This window comes from Budorcas taxicolor, chromosome 3 (genome assembly GCF_023091745.1).
Source record: "Budorcas taxicolor isolate Tak-1 chromosome 3, Takin1.1, whole genome shotgun sequence".
NCBI classification, from domain to species: domain Eukaryota; kingdom Metazoa; phylum Chordata; class Mammalia; order Artiodactyla; family Bovidae; genus Budorcas; species Budorcas taxicolor.
Genome location: NC_068912.1, coordinates 95155611 through 95173833, shown reverse-complemented (window position 1 = coordinate 95173833; position 18223 = coordinate 95155611). Strand labels below are relative to the sequence as shown.

The 18223-nt window shown below is 52.9% G+C and overlaps 1 protein-coding gene across 1 annotated transcript in view; it reads right to left on the bottom strand.

Moving 5' to 3' along the window:
* Positions 1–518: 518 nt before the first annotated feature.
* The window catches only part of TTC39A (tetratricopeptide repeat domain 39A), a 39370-nt gene continuing 21665 nt past the window's right edge, over positions 519–18223 (bottom strand). The window contains exons 7-18 of the mRNA XM_052637037.1: positions 17818–17917; positions 16446–16511; positions 14422–14530; positions 13937–14004; positions 13796–13855; positions 12736–12897; positions 7174–7265; positions 5082–5202; positions 2890–3001; positions 2361–2475; positions 1325–1441; positions 519–813 (exon numbers count right to left, since the gene is read on the bottom strand). Of these exons, the coding sequence (XP_052492997.1) occupies positions 690–813; positions 1325–1441; positions 2361–2475; positions 2890–3001; positions 5082–5202; positions 7174–7265; positions 12736–12897; positions 13796–13855; positions 13937–14004; positions 14422–14530; positions 16446–16511; positions 17818–17917 (1246 nt within the window). The 3' untranslated portion in view covers positions 519–689. The remainder of the gene's footprint in view (positions 814–1324; positions 1442–2360; positions 2476–2889; positions 3002–5081; positions 5203–7173; positions 7266–12735; positions 12898–13795; positions 13856–13936; positions 14005–14421; positions 14531–16445; positions 16512–17817; positions 17918–18223) is intronic.

Sequence of the window (18223 nt, the reverse complement as noted above, 5' to 3'; positions counted from 1 at the left end):
ATAGCAGACTAGTGTCTGAGAAACTTTACCTGCCAAATTTCTTGGCTTTGGCACAGAAAGGGCTCCCCTTCCTTCAGGTCTCGATATCACCATTCCTTAGTAGTGGGAATTGATGTTTTTTCCTACAAATGGACTCAAGATTATCTCACTAAAAAGACATGTTTGTTTTTTTCAATTGCAGAATTACAAAGGGACTGTAAGAAGTAAGGTAGTGGGATTGTGTGAAACCTCTGTGTTTAGCCCTCAGAAATCTCGAAGCCTGAGGTCCAGATCCTCTTTGGGGTCCTTCCAGCCCTGGAAGCTGAGACCTCGCTGAAGTCTAACAATGATTTACATACAGGTGGTTGGTTGGTGGTTTTTTTCCCCAAAAGCCAACTTTGATTCCATCAGTGTATTTCTAAGGAAAATGTAAACTGTTCATACATTCTCTTAACATCACAGTGAAAAACAAGTACCCGTATGTGTGACAGGGCAGGCAGGGAGCTCCACCTGCTCTGGCCTTGACCAAAGCCCTTGGCCGCACTGGTGAACATGCTGGCTTCACTTCTGCACAGACACCTATGTCGTGCTGTCCCACTGGAGCACCGGTGGACCCCCAAGGCAGGGCAGGGGGAGGGGTTCTTTTTGAAATGTTTCCAGGAGCTCTGTCCAGCTGATTCTGTCTTCCAGCCTGGGACTGCTGCACAAAACTACAAGGACACTGATGAGACCATAGATCTGTTGCCCTTTTCTAGGGAAGACTTGGCTTGGAGTGTGGCTGCCTGGATTCGAAAATGTGTCCTTGACTCCATGGAATAATTCTTATAGTTTTGCCTGGAAGAGACCAGAGAATCAGACATGTGAAGATGCTCCAGGTTGTGATTTTTCCCTTAGTCTGAGCTGTGGGAACCCACTAGCCAAGGAATATTTTTAAAGGCTGATCCCTATCTCTGTTTAAAGAAAGAGTTGGGCTTAAATTTAATAGGGATTACCTGTCATCGTGCCCTCTGGAGCCACTCTTGGTCCTTTGGGGCCCAGTGTGAAGGAATGCTTTCAAGATCCATGGGCTAGAGGCAGGAGACCTGCATCTTCACACCAGCCCTGCAGCTTGCGGTGTGACCCTGGATAACTCAGTCACTGAGTCTGGGATTTCAGTTCCTCTTTGGTAAATTAGGGGAGAAGCCTCCCTACAACCAGGTGAGAGCTGGGTTCCCCCGGGACGTGGGCCCAGCCTCTGGGCTGCTACACTGCCTTTGCCAGCACCCTCTCACACTGCCGCCTGGCACCTCTGCCTCCCCTGAGCTCATGGGGAACAAAGGCCAGGCCAAGGCAAATCAAGCCTTACTTGGCAGTTTCCAAGAGTTTGACGGCCTCTTCATTTCTGCCTTGCTCCATAAACAGCAGGGCCAGCTCCAGCAGGGCATTTGGGATCAAGTAATGGTCATATTTAATCCTCTTTTCACTGTAGGACAGAAGAAAACACAGCTTACAGGCTCTGCTCTTGAGACATCCTTTGGGCACGTCCGTCAGACTCCTCCTGAGCGTCTCCCAAATGGGAGGATCCAACTCATGGTCTCGTGGGGTTTTCTGACCTGAATTCCAGCTTGGAAGGTTCCCACTATTTAGCCCTAGAAAGACTTAAGAACCACAGCAAAGCCTTCCAGTCCTCTGCACCTGGGGCCCCAAGTCCCTGACAACCTATGGTTCGCGTCATGTCCTAGGTCCACCTCCACCTCAGTCCCCAACCCTGCACCCCCTTCCCCCCACCGCCTTTATTTCATCTGCAACCCTTTCCCTCTATGGCTTCACCTAAGCAGGGAAGGACTGACCGCCTGACCTCAGGTGTCTTTCCTGTGTCCAGGCATTAGCACATCCTCTACCTGCTCCACTTAAAACTCCTCTTTCCTTGCTTTCTCTGCCTGAACTTTCCAGCTGAAGTGGCATTACTGGAAAGCCTTTCCTGGTTTCTAGCATTAGGTTCAGGTCCCTCCTCCTGGCACCTGCTGGCCTCTCTGCTTTCCTCTAGCACAGCCCTCACCATACCAGATTAAGTTATCTATAGCTGTCTCTCTAATATCTGTACTCCCCAAGGACAGAGATCCTCAGTTACAAACTCCAGGGGCACCATTCACAGGAAACACTGCAGATAGGCTCCTGTCGCTGGGCAGTCTGGTGGCCCTGGAGGACAAGGTCTAACGATCTGGGCCTAGAAGGGTCCTGGCACAAAACAGAAACTAGTACATGTGAAGCGAGGAGGAGCAGGCCAGAGCCAGGTACCGTGCACGTGTGCATAGGGAGAGAGAAGCCCAGAAAACACCACCCTGGAGCCCCGGACCCAGCAGGAGGCCATCTGGAGCGAGCGCAGCCACAGAGGCACTTACTTGGCAGAGATGCTCCTGAAATTCTCCTCAGCCTCCTGGACACGGCCCAGATATTTCAGACACAGGCCTTTCAGCAGCTTCACCAAGCACTCATCATCCACTGAGTACTCATTCTCTGAGAACAGGGGAGTGAGGGAAGACAGCTTTGTTCATTTGCTCAACAGTTACTCTTGGAGCCCCTACTCTGCTGGGCCCTGGGGACACAGAGATGGCTCGCACATAGTCCCTGTCTGCAGGGAGCACACATCTGGGGAGGAAAGACAGATACTGAGACGATGACAACGCAGTGAAATCAGGACCGACTGAAGGAAGCTCGGGGCTTGTGGGAGCCCAGCAGAGGCCCTGATGCTCCCTGGGGGACAAGGGGCAGCTTCTTGGAGGAGCTGTCACTGAAACTCAGCCTAGAAAGGCAGAGGACAATTACCAGGGCAGAGAAGTGAGGAAGGACATTTTGGGTAGAGGGAACCTTCAGCTGTAAAGACCGGAGGTCAGACCCAGCCTGGCCAGTATAAGGGCCTAGGGTAGTCACCTGGGCCCTTTTCCAGCATCTCTTCAGCCTTGATGATAATCTCAAGGATCCCGTCTGTGAGTTCCGGCTGCTTCCCAATCACAGCGTAGCCATTCCAAATGTACATCATTTCCTAGGGGCAGGGGAGCAAGTCAGTCCTAGGTTTCCTCCCCAGTGGGGCCTCAAGTTTCTCCATCTATAAAATGTGTAGCTCAGATGAGGATCACTAAAGGCCCTTCTAGCTCTAATCTTCCATGACAAGTCTCAGCCCAGCCTTTGAAGCTGTAGGCTTGAGGGAGTGATGGGGATTCTTATCTCTTACTTATTATTGAAATCTCTCCTTATCCCTGTGAGAATTTAAGATGGACCCGTATTCTCACTCTTCTCCTTATATAGTTTTCAATTACATTTCTGTTCCTGGATCCCTAGGGCACTAGTCTGCACTCTCCCAATCTCTCTGTCCAAATTTCCCATCCTTTGAGAACAAGGTCATGCCCCACACTCTCCAGGGAGTTGTCTTCCTTGCTCCAGCTAACAAGGCCTCCTGTACCAGAGGAATCATAGTTGACGTAAGCTCTTCAGGGGCTTAAGACCAAGATACCTTCTCTCTTATTTCACTAAGGCAGTGGGCCTGAGTTTACATCTATGAAACATATGATTTCTTTCTTTGCCTTAACTGCCAGGAAGCTCAGAATACTAAATTTTCATTCTAGTAATTCTGTTAGCCAAGATTAGCATTTCCTAAACTATCAAACCAAGCAATGGACATGACAGTAATTTGTATACATAAAGTTCTAGAAAGACTTTTTATAGTTCTTGCTATGTTCTAGGGAGGGACTTTAAGTTTTGACAAGTACTTAGTAAATCATTACATGGTCTAAAAGAGTTCTGTGGCTAAATAACAGGGAAAAACTGCATTTCAGCTTCTTCTCGGAGACCTACCATGCAGATGAGCATATAAAGGCTCCAAGAAGGTCTACAGTATGTAAACTTTGTTCAGGCTGGTCTTTCCCAAATGTATTTAATCACAGAAACAATCTTATGCACACATAGCATCTTGCAGGTTACAGTTTTGGAAATTCTCCCCTAAATATCTGGTTAGCTGCTTTCCCTGCCCCTCCTTACAACATATGCCCCCATTTGATGACAGCTTTATTTCATATTTTTAATTGTAAAATAGTTCAAAATTTATTTAAAGATATTCAGGATATAAGCTCAAAATAAATTCTACATAAATACTGAACTTGTTAATTTCTGCAGTAAGTTTAATAAGTTTTTATCAGCAGACTTTCATACCTGCTCTATGAAATGGGCAAGGTAGATATTTACATTAAGGGAAAGGAAACCCAATATCCAAGGTCACACAATTAGTGAACAGCAGAGCCAGGTCTCTGAAGCAGCACCCTTCCTACCTTTCTGGCTGCCTTATTAGTTGAATAACAAGGACTCTTAACAAACTAGAACTTGCTCTGATGCCTGCTCAGATCATGCATGGAATTAGCATCATAGCTGTGATTCAGAACATGGTCTCTGGAACCAGACTGCCTGGGTTCAGATTCTAACTCATCAGCTAAGGGACTTGGACAAGTTATTTCATCTTTCTACTTATATCTTATCTATATTTTAGCTTCCTACTTATCTATTAGGCCTTTTTATCCCCTTCTGTAAAATGGAGATGCCACCAGCACCTAAGAGGGTTCTTGTGAAGATCAGATGAGGCAATAGGCAATGGGTGTAACGAGCCTTGAACAAGCATGTGCCCAGTAACAATCCCAGCAATTACTGTTATTTCAAAGTTGACTGTAACACGGGTCCCAGCCTCAGAAAAGCTTGGGGCAGTGATGGAGGAACAGTATAAACAATAATTAAAACCATGTGACAAGACAGAAACAGACAGGATGGCAACACAAACAGCTGAGAGATGCCTATCTGGGAGAGCTGCGCTTTCTGCTTTCAGGCATCTGCAGCCTGCTCACCTGCCTGCCCACCCCCATCCCTAGTAGATCATGCTTTCTCAGAGGCTGAGGTAGGCTCAAACTCCTGTGTCCCTCACCCAGGGCCAGGTGATCTGTAAAATCATCTCCAGGCCCTGGGGTCATGAAGGTCTCTGTCCTGCATCCACACCCTCCAGGGTCACTGGCTATTTCCCTGACCCTCAGCTAATCCCCACAATCCCAAATGAGTTCAGGACCAGTCAAGACCCTCCTACCCACCAGAGCAGGGACAGGCAATGAGATAGGTTTAGGGGAGAGGTAGCGTCTGGACTTCCGGATGGCAAACTTCTCTGTGGGTAGAGATTTCCCAGCAATCTTGAGTTTCAGGCCTGGCACAGCTCTGTGGAAGAGATGAGGATGGAGAGAGGGCAAGAAAATGCTAGAACTGAGAGTCCCCAACCTGCCCACTGCTTGACCCCTCTCTGGGCCTCATTTTCCCCATCTATATGACGAGAGTGTTGGATTCATACCCTGTGGCTACGACCTAATTTCATAGGCCCTATCGCAAGATCTGACCACTTCCTATGGCTAGGCAGGCTCCTCTGCACCCGTAGCTAGAGCTGAGAATGTACATGACCACCACCACCACTCCTCAGGTCTGCTCTGCCTTCCAGTTGTCCCTCTCTACTCCCAGCCCCCATTTCCTGAGGGCCCAGCAGAAGTCTGACCCTAGTTTCACAGAGGAGATTAAAACTCATAAAGGGAAGGACCTGCCCAAGACCACACAGCACAAAACTTTCATTAACTCTGGCCATGTGAGTTGCAGCCTCCTCAGCTGTTTCCAAGGGTAGAGTAAAATGTGGTATGCAGCTGAGCAAGACTACATCTGGGGCCCCATCCCCCCAGCTCTGCCTTGCCCTGAATCTGTGCCACAATCATGGGGGTATGGCTGTGACCTGAGCCGTCCAGGCCCAGGAAACAGCTGGACCTAGTTGTGAGGTCCCCAGCAAACACCTCTGCCACTTATTCACTGTGGAATCTCTCTGGGCCTGCTTTCTTATCCCTGAAATGGAGACAATGATATGGAAAGGAGAAGTTGTTACCCCCAAATATGCGTCTTTGGCATAAGGGTTATTTTAGGCTGATTATTTTTAAGAAAACAGCAAACACACAAAATGCTCTGAAAATCTAGTAGAATTTAACCTTCTTGTAAGAGACATTTACAAGGAAAGTGTCATTTGTAAGGATGTCTTTCTCTGGACCAGGAAGAGGAGGAAGACTGAATCTCCAGAAACTTATCAATGAAGAAGGCGGAGACTAAAATCTGCATAACAACCATATATATACCCTCTCTTTTACCTGAAAACCTCCCATAACTGGCTCCCCATTCAACTAACTCTTCTTTCTTGTTTTAGCTGGAGATGGCATTTAAGGTAACAGCTTGGGCCATTTCAGAGAGTCACCTTGGTTTTCCTGGGTCCCTCCCATACAGAAGTTATTACATTTCTATTTGCTTTTCCATTAATCTTATTATGAGGGTCTCAGCCAAGAATCTAGAAGGATGGAGGAAAAATAACTCTTATTTCCCCACAGATTCTTACCCTCACAGATCTTCTAGAAGAGTTACATAAGATAAAGAAACTAAGTCCCTCAGTAAATGACAGCACCCTGTGACTGCGACAGCCCAGGAAGCAATGGTCACACTCATTGCCGTATCTGCAAGTTGGAGCCAACCCTCACCATGACCGGGGGAAAGCCCGAGGCTCCCTCCTCAGGCCTGCCACGGCTGAGTCCTGCTCTAGGCCCTTCGCAGAAGGCAAACCCAGCAGTGCAGGTAGGAATAAAAACAGCCACCATTTACCGGCTCCAGGCCCTACCACAAACTCTTTAAATCTATTCTCTATTTGATCTGCAAAACAACCCTGCAAAGCCGAGTTTGTTATTCCCATTTTACAGATGCTGAAACTGTCCCAGATGACACAGGTAACAAATGGCAGAGGCCAGATTTAATCCTGCTTACGTGATTCCAACTCTGCTTTTCTGAGTGTATCAGGTTAACTCGGCAGAAGGAACCTCTCTGGACCTGTGTCCACATCTGTGCTACACTCTGGATGAAAGAGGCACAGTGGAAATGATGTTGACAAAACCACTTTTGTGAAAGAAAACCTCTGAACAGATTCAAAGGGCTCTAACAGCAGCAGCAAGAGGAGGTGGGGGTGGGAGACAACGACAGGCGCGGCGTAGGGGTAGGGTTGGGGAGGGCTGGGGGCTCCGGGCCCTGGGGATGACAACCCCCCAGCTCCCTCTGCTCAGGGTGGCTGTGGGCAGAGCCTGGCTGAGACCTACAATGGAATGCAATGGCCGGACCCACCTAAACAACTCCACTTCGTCATCTCCAAACGGTTTGTAGTCCTCCTTCCCAAACATGCTGAGGTAGGCGGCCTTCATGTAGATATAGGTGGCCTGTGTGAGGCAGAGCAACAGTCAAGCGTCAGCAACCTGCCCTCCAAGTCACAGTCCTGAACTGGCACAAATACCTCACTGGAACCTCACTATTACCCCCAACCCCCAGGGGAGAAAGTGGGTGAGGAAGCTGAGGCAACCTGAGGACATGACCTAGGGGTTAAATCCGTACTGGGCCATGTCTAAGCTCCTGACCTCTCCACTTTGAAGCAACTGGGCAGATCCAAGCAGCTAGTGGGTGCGCCAGGCGGTGCTGAGGACAGGATGGAGACACAAAGATGGGGCAGCAGGGGCTTCAGGGAAGATACTTCACACTGGGCCCTTGAAGGCCAACGGGAAGATTCAAGAAACAGAAAAAGGACCTTCCAGGCAAAAGGAACATCCTGATCAAAGGGAGGGCAGAGACACGTGTGTAAGTGGGATACAAATGGGTGGTAGCATAAAGCATGGAATACACAAGAAGTGTGAGGCCAGGAGGGGCAGGGACCTGGGTTGTGGCTCATCTCAGGGTCCCTTGGTGAGACTGCCTTGTTGTGTACCAGGCACTTTACATATATCCCAAAGACAATGCCAGAAAGGAATCTGTATCCTACCTCTGCTTCCTGGGACCGCAGGGCTGCTAGGGGCAGAGCTGGGAGGGGCCCCAGGTTTGTGTGGCTTCAAGGGATCCGCTGACAAGATAAGGGGTGGTTTGCAGAGCCCCAACCTCACCCCCATCTCAGAGATGTATTCCTGAAAGCTGCTCCCCTTTGCCTGAAGTTCAATGCCAGAGGAACCTGGCTCTGTGCTGCCCTCCAGTGGTCGAGTCTTGAACCACAGTTCCTGCCCCCTGGAGCTGCTACCCAGCAAAGTATAGCCAGTAGAGGAGGGAAGGGAGCCGGACATCCTGGAGTCTAGCCTTAGGAGAAGGTGGAAAGCAACTTCCACCTGGGAGCCCCACCCATGATGAAACCCAGGGCTGCTCCCAGTTCCAGTCTGCCCCCAGCACCTCGGCCTGCCCTTCACAACATGAGGAAAACCTGGTCTTTGCGGGGTGTGCTAAGTTGCTTCCCTCAGTGAAATCTGTTCCCCAGCCCTCTTTAGCCTCTTGGTGTCACCTGTGCCTTCTCCCTCCCCCTGGCCCCAGTACTGAGCCACCCAGCCCTCAGGACTTGACTTCCCAGGGCTCTGGAATCCCACTGGCCTGGCCCTCTCTCTCTCGGGCCGTCTCCCGGTCCAGGCCTCGCCCTGCTCCCACTCCTGCCCCGCCAGCCATTCTCCCACCGCTGCCGCGTGGACATTTTAGAATGAGGTCACAGCAGTCTCTCTTTGACTCATGATACCCCACTGCACTTAGGGAGAAGGCCCACATTCCCAGTCACGGCCTGCGAGGCCCGAGGCAGCCTCCCTCAATTTCCCCTCCAGCTTCTCCACTGGCGCCCCCTCGCTCTAGCCACACTGGCCTCTGGGCTGTTTCCAGAATATATCAACTCATGGCTTCAGCTTCCTTCGACACCTGTCCTAACATCTACCAGGCCTGGAACATTCTTCACGGAGGTGTCAGCCTGGCTTGCTCCTTCACTCCATTCTCGTGTCTTCTCAGGCAGGCCCCTCCTGACCACACTGTTCTCCACATCCTCCACCCGCACCTTGCCCAATTTTTCTTCATGGCTCTTAACCAGAACCTGGCGTTATCTTACACAGCGCATCATCTATGTTTCTTGTCTCTCTCCCCACTAGAACACAAGCCTCGAGGTCTTTGCTCTGTTCAGTTGTAGCTGACGTGCTCTAGAACAGGACTGGCATGTGAGGGTGCCGAGCGACTGCAGGACAGATTTCTAAAAGCACAAACACAAGCCAGAAGCAGCAAGAGCTCCCCCACTGTCAGGCTAAAGCCCAAACAGCCCCTCAGGGCCCTGGAGACCGCCTTCTCCGGCTCCTCCTCTGGGCCACTCTCCCCCATCACCCCCTGAACTCACCTCAGGGCCCTGCTCGTGCTATCCCTCTGCCTGGGACCCCACTGTCCCTTCGTTGCCAGGCTCATCTGTGGGCTTCCTCTCAGAGCTTCTTCCCCAGCCCTGGCCCCCACCCGCACTGAGTCAGCAGGAATTAGGACGGATGCAGCGACCTAGCATGGCGAGAGCCATGGGCATCCAGGTTACTGAGGGATGTTATGGGGCCATGCTGATGGAGCCACAGCCGCCCTGCCTGAGGGGCAGTCCTCTCTCCCAGTTACTTGTTTGCCTGTTGATTCCACATATTTATTTGGCTGGATTATTCTACTAGCTTCTGTGCAGGCAGACAGTCCTTGTCCCCAAGAAGCTTCCAGTGTGTGGCTTAGAGGGGGAAGATCCCTCCACAGTCCCCCTGCACTTCCGCCCACAAGCCCTTCACCTGGTGAAACAGGACCTCCTGGCAGCCCCTGGCTCCCCAGCCTGTGCCCCTGCAGTTCTCCTGGCCTGGGGTGTCCTGCCACCCTAACTCCTCGTCCTTCGAGACTCTCAGTTCAGACATCTCCTTTTCCAGAAGCCTTCCTTGTCCTCTTGGCCGGGCCGCTCAGGGCCGCCTCTGAGCCCCCCATGACGCCCCCATTGTGGCACTGAGCACACACTTGTCACCGCCTGGTTTCTGGCTGCAAGCACTAGGGGTGAGGCCCACAGGGGAGAGCCCGCCGAGCACGGGTAGCCAGAGCAGAGGGCCCACAGGGTGAGCCCACCAAGCATGGGCAGACACTGAGCAGAGGGCCCACAGGGGAGAGCCAGCCGAGCATGGGCAGACTGAGCAGAGAGCCCACGGGGTGAGCCCGCCAAGCATGGGCAGACTGAGCAGAGAGCCCATGGGGTGAGCCCGCCAAGCATGGGCAGACTGAGCAGAGAGCCCACGGGGTGAGCCCGCCGAGCACGGGCAGACACTGGACAGAGGGACCACAGGGTGAGCCCGCCGAGCACGGGCAGACACTGAGCAGAGGGCCCACAGGGGAGAGCCAGCCGAGCACGGGCAGACTGAGCAGAGAGCCCACGGGGTGAGCCTGCCGAGCATGGGCAGACACTGGACAGAGGGCCCACAGGGTGAGCCAGCCGAGCACGGGCAGACTGAGCAGAGGGCCCACGGGGTGAGCCAGCCGAGCACGGGCAGACACTGAACAGAGGGGCCGGCATGCAGGGCAGTAGCCACAGGCCAACTCCCTAGAGCTGGAAGCCGGTGGACTTTAGTAGCCAAGCACTGGAATTTAGGGATGAATGAGGCCCCAGAACTCGAGGTGCCACAACCTCTACCTAGTTTCACAGGAAACCCTTTTGAGAAAGCATTGCAGAGAGAGGGGGGCTGACCACCCCACAGCCACAGAGCTGAAGGCTGAGCCAACTCCCAGGCAGACTTGCTGGCGCGTGGGAGGCCTGGCCACCCCTCTGCTCCTCACAGCAGCTGGGTGGCCACCTCAGGTCTCTTCTTCCCCGGGTAGAAGGCCCAGCTGCCTGCCCCACTTCACAAGCAGGCTTCCAGATCACTTTAATTTAAAAAGGTTCCTGGAGGCTTTGTTGGCAGGGGGAGGGATGAGGGATGAATGCTGGCCCACAGGGGCTGGGCCTGAGGAAGTGCCTTCAACAGCAAGGTGGTCTTGGGGCAAGCTGGGCCTACTCAGGGGAACTGAGGAGCAAGGGAAAAGCAGAGGCCTTGGAGTCACACAAAACTGCCTTCAGATCCTGTGTGTGTCACCAACTGCTGTGTGGCCCAGGGAAGTTTCTCACCCTCTCTTAGCCTCAGTGTCTCTCATGTGCCTGATGAAGGTAACATCTACCTCACTGGGTGTAATGTGGAGGAAAGGACAAGCGCTGGGCACACAGTCAGAGCTCAGTGAAAGCCCACTCCTCCTCCCAGCCCCGCCTGCCCTGAGCCAGCGAAAGTGAAAGTCACTCTGTTGTGTCCGACTCTTTGTAACCCCACGGACTGTAGTCCACAAGGCTCCTCTGTCCGTGGAATTCTCCAGGCAAGAATACTGAAGTGGGTTGGCATTCCCTTCTCTAGGGGATCTTCCCAACCCAGGAATTGAATCCAGGTCTCCTGCACTGCAGGCAGATTCTTTACCATCTGAGCCACCAGGGAAGCCAGCCCTGAGCCAGAGAGTCCCTTTCAGCCTGGGCCCTAGGCAAGGTGACTGAATAGGGACTTTCATGCAGAGGTGGGGGAAAGATGAGAAAATCAGGGTCACTGAGACATACGTGCTATGGATTTCACAATAGTGGATGCTCTCTGATGCTCTAAATGATTCTAAGACTCTCAGTTCAGCATTCTGTGCTATCATTACTCTATGATGATAATGGCTGATACTTATTTCACCACTTACCATGATAATACTTTGGGCACCTGATATGAAGAACTAACCCATTGGAAAAGACCCTGATGCTGGGAAAGATTGAAGGCAGGAGAAGGGGATGACAAAGGATGAGATGGTTGGATGGCATCACCAACTCGATGGACATGAGTTTGAGCAAGTTACCAGGAGTTGGTGATGGACAGGGAAGCCTGGAGTGCTGTGGTCCATGGGGTTGCAAAGAGTCAGACACAACTGAGTGACCGAACTGAATTGAACCATGGTAAGTATTTATGCTGAGCATCTGTTTTGTTTCGCCTCCGTGGCATCTCCTTAATGCTCACTCCCAACAACACTTATTCTGGGGCATCACCTCATTTTTCTTCTGGCGAATCACCCCTCTCCTACTTCTAATCCATGAGGGGTCTTCCCACCCCTGTTTCCAGGCACTGGCCTGTGATCTATGCAGACCAATGAGGCTCTATCATGGGACTTTGGTTGAAACCAAATGGGAGAGATGATATAGGAACAGGCAGCCCATAGCCACCCTGCTGGCACATGGAGAGAACCTGCCTGTACAGTGAAGAAGTCACAGAGAAGAGCGTAGTCCCAGCTGGAAAAAATTAGCCCAAACAACTTAGAATTCCTGGATTCAGCCCAACCTGAAATCAGATGTGCCTAGAATTTTCAGTTTTATGAACCAATAAGCCTTTGTGTTTACACCTGCATAGTCAGGTAACATGTCCACTAGCTCCATGTGACTTTTTACATTTAAAGTAACTAAAATAGAACACAATTGAAAACATCCAGTTTCCCACTTGCAGCAGACAGATTTCAAGAGCTTGGCGTGCACGTGTGACTGGGGGCTTCCACACTGGACAGCATAGAACATTTTCACTGTAACAGAAAGTTATGTTGGGCAACACTCACTCAGACCATGTGAGTGACACTTCTGTCCCTTGTGGCTAAAAATCTCGACACCTTGTAGTTCTAAAGGTCACCTGTTTCCCATGGTCTTTAGTTCCTTCCAACCCTGAGGTCTAGTAGAATTTGTGGTTTTGCTTAAATTATAGCTGAGATGTCTGTGTTCAGTTAGGGGTTTGGTCCTGGTCTGGGGGCTCATGGCCAATCTAGGGGGGTCTTCTGGTCTCCCTGTTCCCCCAGCATGTGGTGCCAGCCCACCTTGGACCAGGAGTTCTCCTTGCTGAGCAGGTCTGCGTAGAAGTAGGCCATCTTCCACTGGCCCTTGTAGGTGAAGCACCACATCAGCTCCCAGTAGCACATGTGGTGGAACTGCTTCCAGTGCTGCTGGGCCTCACAGCACTCCTCGAACCGCCGGATGGCCTGTGGGTACCTGCCACTGAGCCTCTGCCAGTATCCCCCAGCCCCAGCCATCTGCCCCAACCCCCCGCCACACCCTCCATCCCTGCCCAGCTCCACAGCAGCCCCAGCCCCATGCCAGCCTCAGGAGGGGGGCGAGCAGCAGCATCGGGGAGACAGCAGGTATGGCCGCCAGTCCCGGTTCTATCCTCAAAGCCTTACATGACCTTGGGCCCAGTTACCAACCCTCTTAGGGACTCTAGTCTTTCGGCACAAAGCGAAAGGGTGTGGGACAGAGCTATAACAGAGGCATGATAGGCAGTGGGAACTGTTAAAGTGATACAATGATGTCTCTGCCTCAGAGCAAACTCCAAAGGTTCCAGCAGCTTCCACAAAGTGACTTGGACCCGGGGCATCTGTCCTTCGGCCTGAGGAACCACAGCCAGGACCAGGGGGAAGTGCCAGAACTCCGAGTCATGGGGTCTGTCCTGGGCCTTGGCTTAGTGCTGGGGATTCTGCCAGGGTGGTAAGCCTCCCCTCTCTCACCCTTTCCACGGCTCCCTCCCACCTCGGAGCCCAGATCCTTAGTCAGGCCTTCCAGGCGCCTGCTTCGCCCTTGGCAGCAGGCTCCAGCCTGTCACCCTGCCCTGGACAGTGGACGCTCCCGCCTCTCTGCCTTACTCAAGGGCACTGTATCCCTCCTTCTCCCTGCCAATCCCACTCACCAGCACTGCCACCTCCTCCCTCGCCCTCCCAGACTCTCCCGTCGTCGTTGGCAGTGCCTCTCCTGGGCCCGCTCCCTTCGTGGGTCTTCTCTCAGGCCCCCTCCTGGTCTGCCTGTCCCCTGTCTGTGTGTCTGCAGTCCCACTGACCTAGAAGACCTGAGGGGCCTCCAGCACTGGCTCAGACCCCTGTTACTTACCGCATCAACATTGCCTTTAATGACTTCAATCCGCCCCGCAAAGAACAGGAAGATGGCACCCTATAATGACACGTATCTGGGTTTGTGGGGGTCCACAGAGCACATGTGGGCTGCAGGTGTCTGCCAGGAGGTGAGGCTCACCTTAGGGTATCGCTTCAGGTAGGGTCCCAAGAGCTTCTCTGCCTCCTCGATGTTGACGTTCCCGGTGCCTGAAGGAGGTGGGGGACAACAGGACTCATCACCATCCTCCCTGGTGATCCTCCCAGCAACCTGCCAGGGGCTTCTCAGGGTCTCCATTTCTGCTCTGTGAAATGCGGATGATAACTCTTCTGTGTCCGGGGTGATGTGAGGACTGAATAAGACCCCAGGGCTGACAGCATCCTCATGCCCTCTACAAGGTGGGCAGGACCCACCCCCATTTCACAGATGAGAAAATCGAGTCTGGAACCCAGTCACACTGTAAAGAAGTGAGTGTCCAGGCCCCTGGACAGTTGCAGTTCTACTGTTTCTGGTTTCAGGGCCCCCTCCCCAGTCCTGGGGGCCAGCAGCCCCTTGCCCTCTCACCCCTGCCCTTAGAGGCAGTCAAAGCCCAGAGGCCCCGGCGCTCACTGGGAGGGTGCTCCTACCAAGCACGAAGGTGAGGAAGGTGTGGTAGCAGAGCAGCAGCATGACGCAGAGCACGGCGCGGAAGCTGTGCCCCGATGCCCCCTCCTCCAGCTGCAGCAGCCCGTAGTCCTGGGGGAAAGACGGGGACAGCTGAGGCAGCCAGGCCCGAGGCCCCCAGCTCTACCCCGCGACCTGGGGCAGGGGAGGGGAAGGGAGGTCCCTGGACAGCTGTGAGGGCAACATTGCTGCGGAAGGGGCCAGACTGCGCTGGGCTCCGAGCCTGGAGCCCTGGAGGCCACGCAACCAGGAACAAGAGGCCATCCCTCTCAGTGCCTCAGCCATCTTGCTGGGGGCAGAGGACCCCACTGCCACAGCCAGGGCAAAGGCGACAGCGTCCCCTACCTCCCTAATAGCCCCTTCCCCATTCCTCCCTATAGCCACCTGCTCAGGCGCCAAGGCCCTGAGCAGCACCAAGTCTGGTCGGGGAGTAGAAATGACAAGGAGGCAGATAATCCTAACCACAGGCTCAGGGCACAGACAGGGCCATAGAAACTGCAGGCTGGGAAGGCTGCCAGGAGGAGAAGGCTCCAGAGCCTGCCTGCGGAGGCGCAAGAAGCCAGACTACGCTTGTATCACCACCAGCAGTTTCTGCCCCACTGCCTATCCTAGAGTGTGTTCCTGATCTTTCTAATAGACACATCTGACTTGCCTCACCCCAGCTGCAAACCCTCCACAACCCCCTTGACTTTGGAACAAAGACGAAGCTGGAGCTGGTGGGTGCAGGAGGTCCCTCTTGCTCCGGCCTTGCCACCCTCTCTTCCTGGCCAGGCCACCCTGTCCCACCTCTCGGACTTTCTCATGTTCTTCCATCATCATCCTGAGATCCTACTCAGGACCAAAGGGCCTTCTTATTAAAAAAAAAAAAAACTGAGGACTTGCAGAGCCTGTAATGAGTGTTTCCCTGGGCCCAGGCCACAGACCACAGACGGCAGCCAAGCCTGTACGTGTCCTGGGACAGGCGAGAAGCAGCAGAGGGTCCCAGGGAGGAGCAGCCCTTCCCAGTACTCGACTGTCCTCAGGGTACAGGAGAAAGCCTCAGTGTGGTGCTGGAGCGAGCAGCTTCACCCTGCTCTAAGCTGTCTTTCACACAGAGAGAAACAGGCTACAGAGAGAAACAGGCTACACAATCTGGTGGACCAAGGAAGACTGCTTGGTCCTGTAGTATTTATTGTTACAATCATGCTCTTACCATGCCACATAATATGGGGTCTCTGTGTAGTAATGTTTCCTTTAAATAAATTTAAGTAAAAAAAAAATAAGAACCACATTTGAGAAAAATAATATGTAAATAATAATATAGAGGTCTGTGCACATGGCAAAAAATCAGGAAAGGCTGGAGAAAGTCTAAGCTGGAGAAACACTGATTTGATCAGTGGAGAGGTCAGTCAGTAGTCTTTGTTCAGAGTCACAGGAAGAAGGGGATGAGGCTAGACAGTCCCAGGGCTCCTGACTTCCAGGCTAATGCTCCTTGTACCATTTTGGGTCTCCTCCACCAGGCAGCCCTCCCTGATCTGCTACCTGGCACTCAGGTTCCTGCCCTCAGTAAAGCCTCTGGGTTCTTGAGTCCTCTGGTTTCCACCTGAAGGCCCAGTGCACAGCAGGGCTCCCCATGGGCATCTCCCAGACAAGTCCCAAGGGGAGGGACTTGCTCAAGGCTATCTGAGAGAAGGACCAGGTTCCTAACACCTACCAGACATAGAGATGATGACCCCAGGCCCCTAAAGGACCCCAGCAGCCGCTCTTCATACCCATCCTCACCCTAGAGCCTCTCCACCCTGAGAAGAGCCTGGTAGCAATCACTGGTCCCATTTGCAGGAGAGCAGACTGAGGCCTAGAGAGGCCTGGGCCTTGTCCAGGGTCTCACACCGAGCGGAGCGCTGAGCCAGGGCTGGTGCTAAGGCCCCACAGCCCCTCAGCCACACCCTACCAGCTGAGCTCCGGCCCTGGGGCTGAGGCTTGGGAGCCCCAGGAGGGAGGTGGTTACCTTGTTTCCTGAAAACCCTACGAACTCGAGCAGCCGCAGGATCCTGGTAGGAAGCATGGACAGCGTCTGAAGAGAGAGGCAGGCAAACCCATGAGGGGTGGGGGCCACCCCTCCCAAATGCAGGCCTCCACAGTCCTGGGGGTGATCCCTGAGGTGCAGGTCCATCTCTGGAATGCCCATGAGGCCGTCCCCAGCTCCCACTGATGGACAGAGGCACTACAGCATGACAATAAGGAAAAGACTGCGTCTTGATCCTAACCTCACCACTCCCAGCTCGGTCACCTCTCTCTGCCTCAATTTCCTCATCTGTAAAATGGAAATAAAAATAGCCCCTACCAAATGGATCACATTAATACACATGAAGCACGTAACAGAGGTGGCACCTAGCAGTTAGCTATTGTTATTACACTTAATCCCTGCTTTGTACCAGGATCTCTGTCATTGCATTGAATCTCGGAAGTCTTGCAAAGAAGGGATTTACTGCTATGTTTGACAGAGGGAGAAACAGAGGCATAAGGTAAGTGACAGAATATGCCCAAGGCTCCACAGATCAGAAGTGGAGCCACTTCTTGAACCCAAGACAGTCCAGCTACAACCTGCTAAAGTATCTGATGCACTCTGCAGCTTGTATTTCTCAGCACTTGGGCCAGAATCACTGCTCCCATCTTACAAATGAGGAATCTGAAACCCAGAGAGGGGCAGGGATCCCCATCTGAACAGGCTTTGCCTATAGGGGAGGAGCTGCCGCCCACCACACACACTTTGGGGTAAGTCCCTGGCCACCCAGGGCCAGAAGTCCAAGTCATCCAAGAGCTGCTCCTCCTCCCAGGAGCAGGCACACCTCTTCTGAGCCTCCCTGACTCAGCTCACACTGTTCCCTCTGCCTAGAATGCTCTTTCCACCTGGAAAACTTCCCTTACCTGTGGATCCTTCAAGTTCCAGCTCAAATACTCCCCGCTCCCTGGAACCTTCCCCAATTCCCGCAGAAAGAAGTCCTGGCTTTCTGTTCCCCATGGGTCACCAGTTGTTTCCAGGCCTGTCTCCTTCCCAGCCACTGGTCAATGTTTAACCACCAGCTTTCTGGGGTAGAAAAGGCCCTGATGTCTTGTGTTTGTCAATTTCTGGTGCTATAAATATTGTCGCCATAGTTGATTTCAACTTGCCTCAGGAAGAAACGTACAGAAGGGACTGTGGAGCCATGGCCAGCCTCCACTCCCACCCCAGCTGTGAGTTACCCCCAGGCTTGCAGTGTGTCTGCTTCATCACTGGGGCCTAGGACAGTAGCCTGGCAGAGACCCAGTGTAGCCAGTGATGTGCAGGGGAGATTAATCTTGAACCCAGATGCTGGACACGGGGAGGTACGCCCACTCACCAGGTTGAAGGCGCCCACGCCGAGCTTCACCCCTCCTTCAAAGTGCCTGTGGTTCTCCCCCTTGCAGTACTGTGAGGACTGCACAAGGCTGTCCAGCTCCCTGTGGAGGGAGGTAAAGCCTGTTTCAGCCACAGCTGGGGGGCGGGGTCCCCTTCCAGCTGGGGCCAAGTGGCCCCCACTTCTTACTGACCTCAGAACTCCCTGGTGGTGGATGTGTAACTGTCTGGCAGTCCAGAGAGCCAATATTCGAGGAACCTCTAGCCCCATCTCCCACCGTAATGACACAGTCTTTGCTCTTGAATTTCAGCTCTATCAGCTCTCACACACCCGCCTCATCTGACCTCTAGGCATTGGCTTGTGCTCTGTATTCTGTCTAGAACAGCTTCTCAACCTTGGTACTACTGAT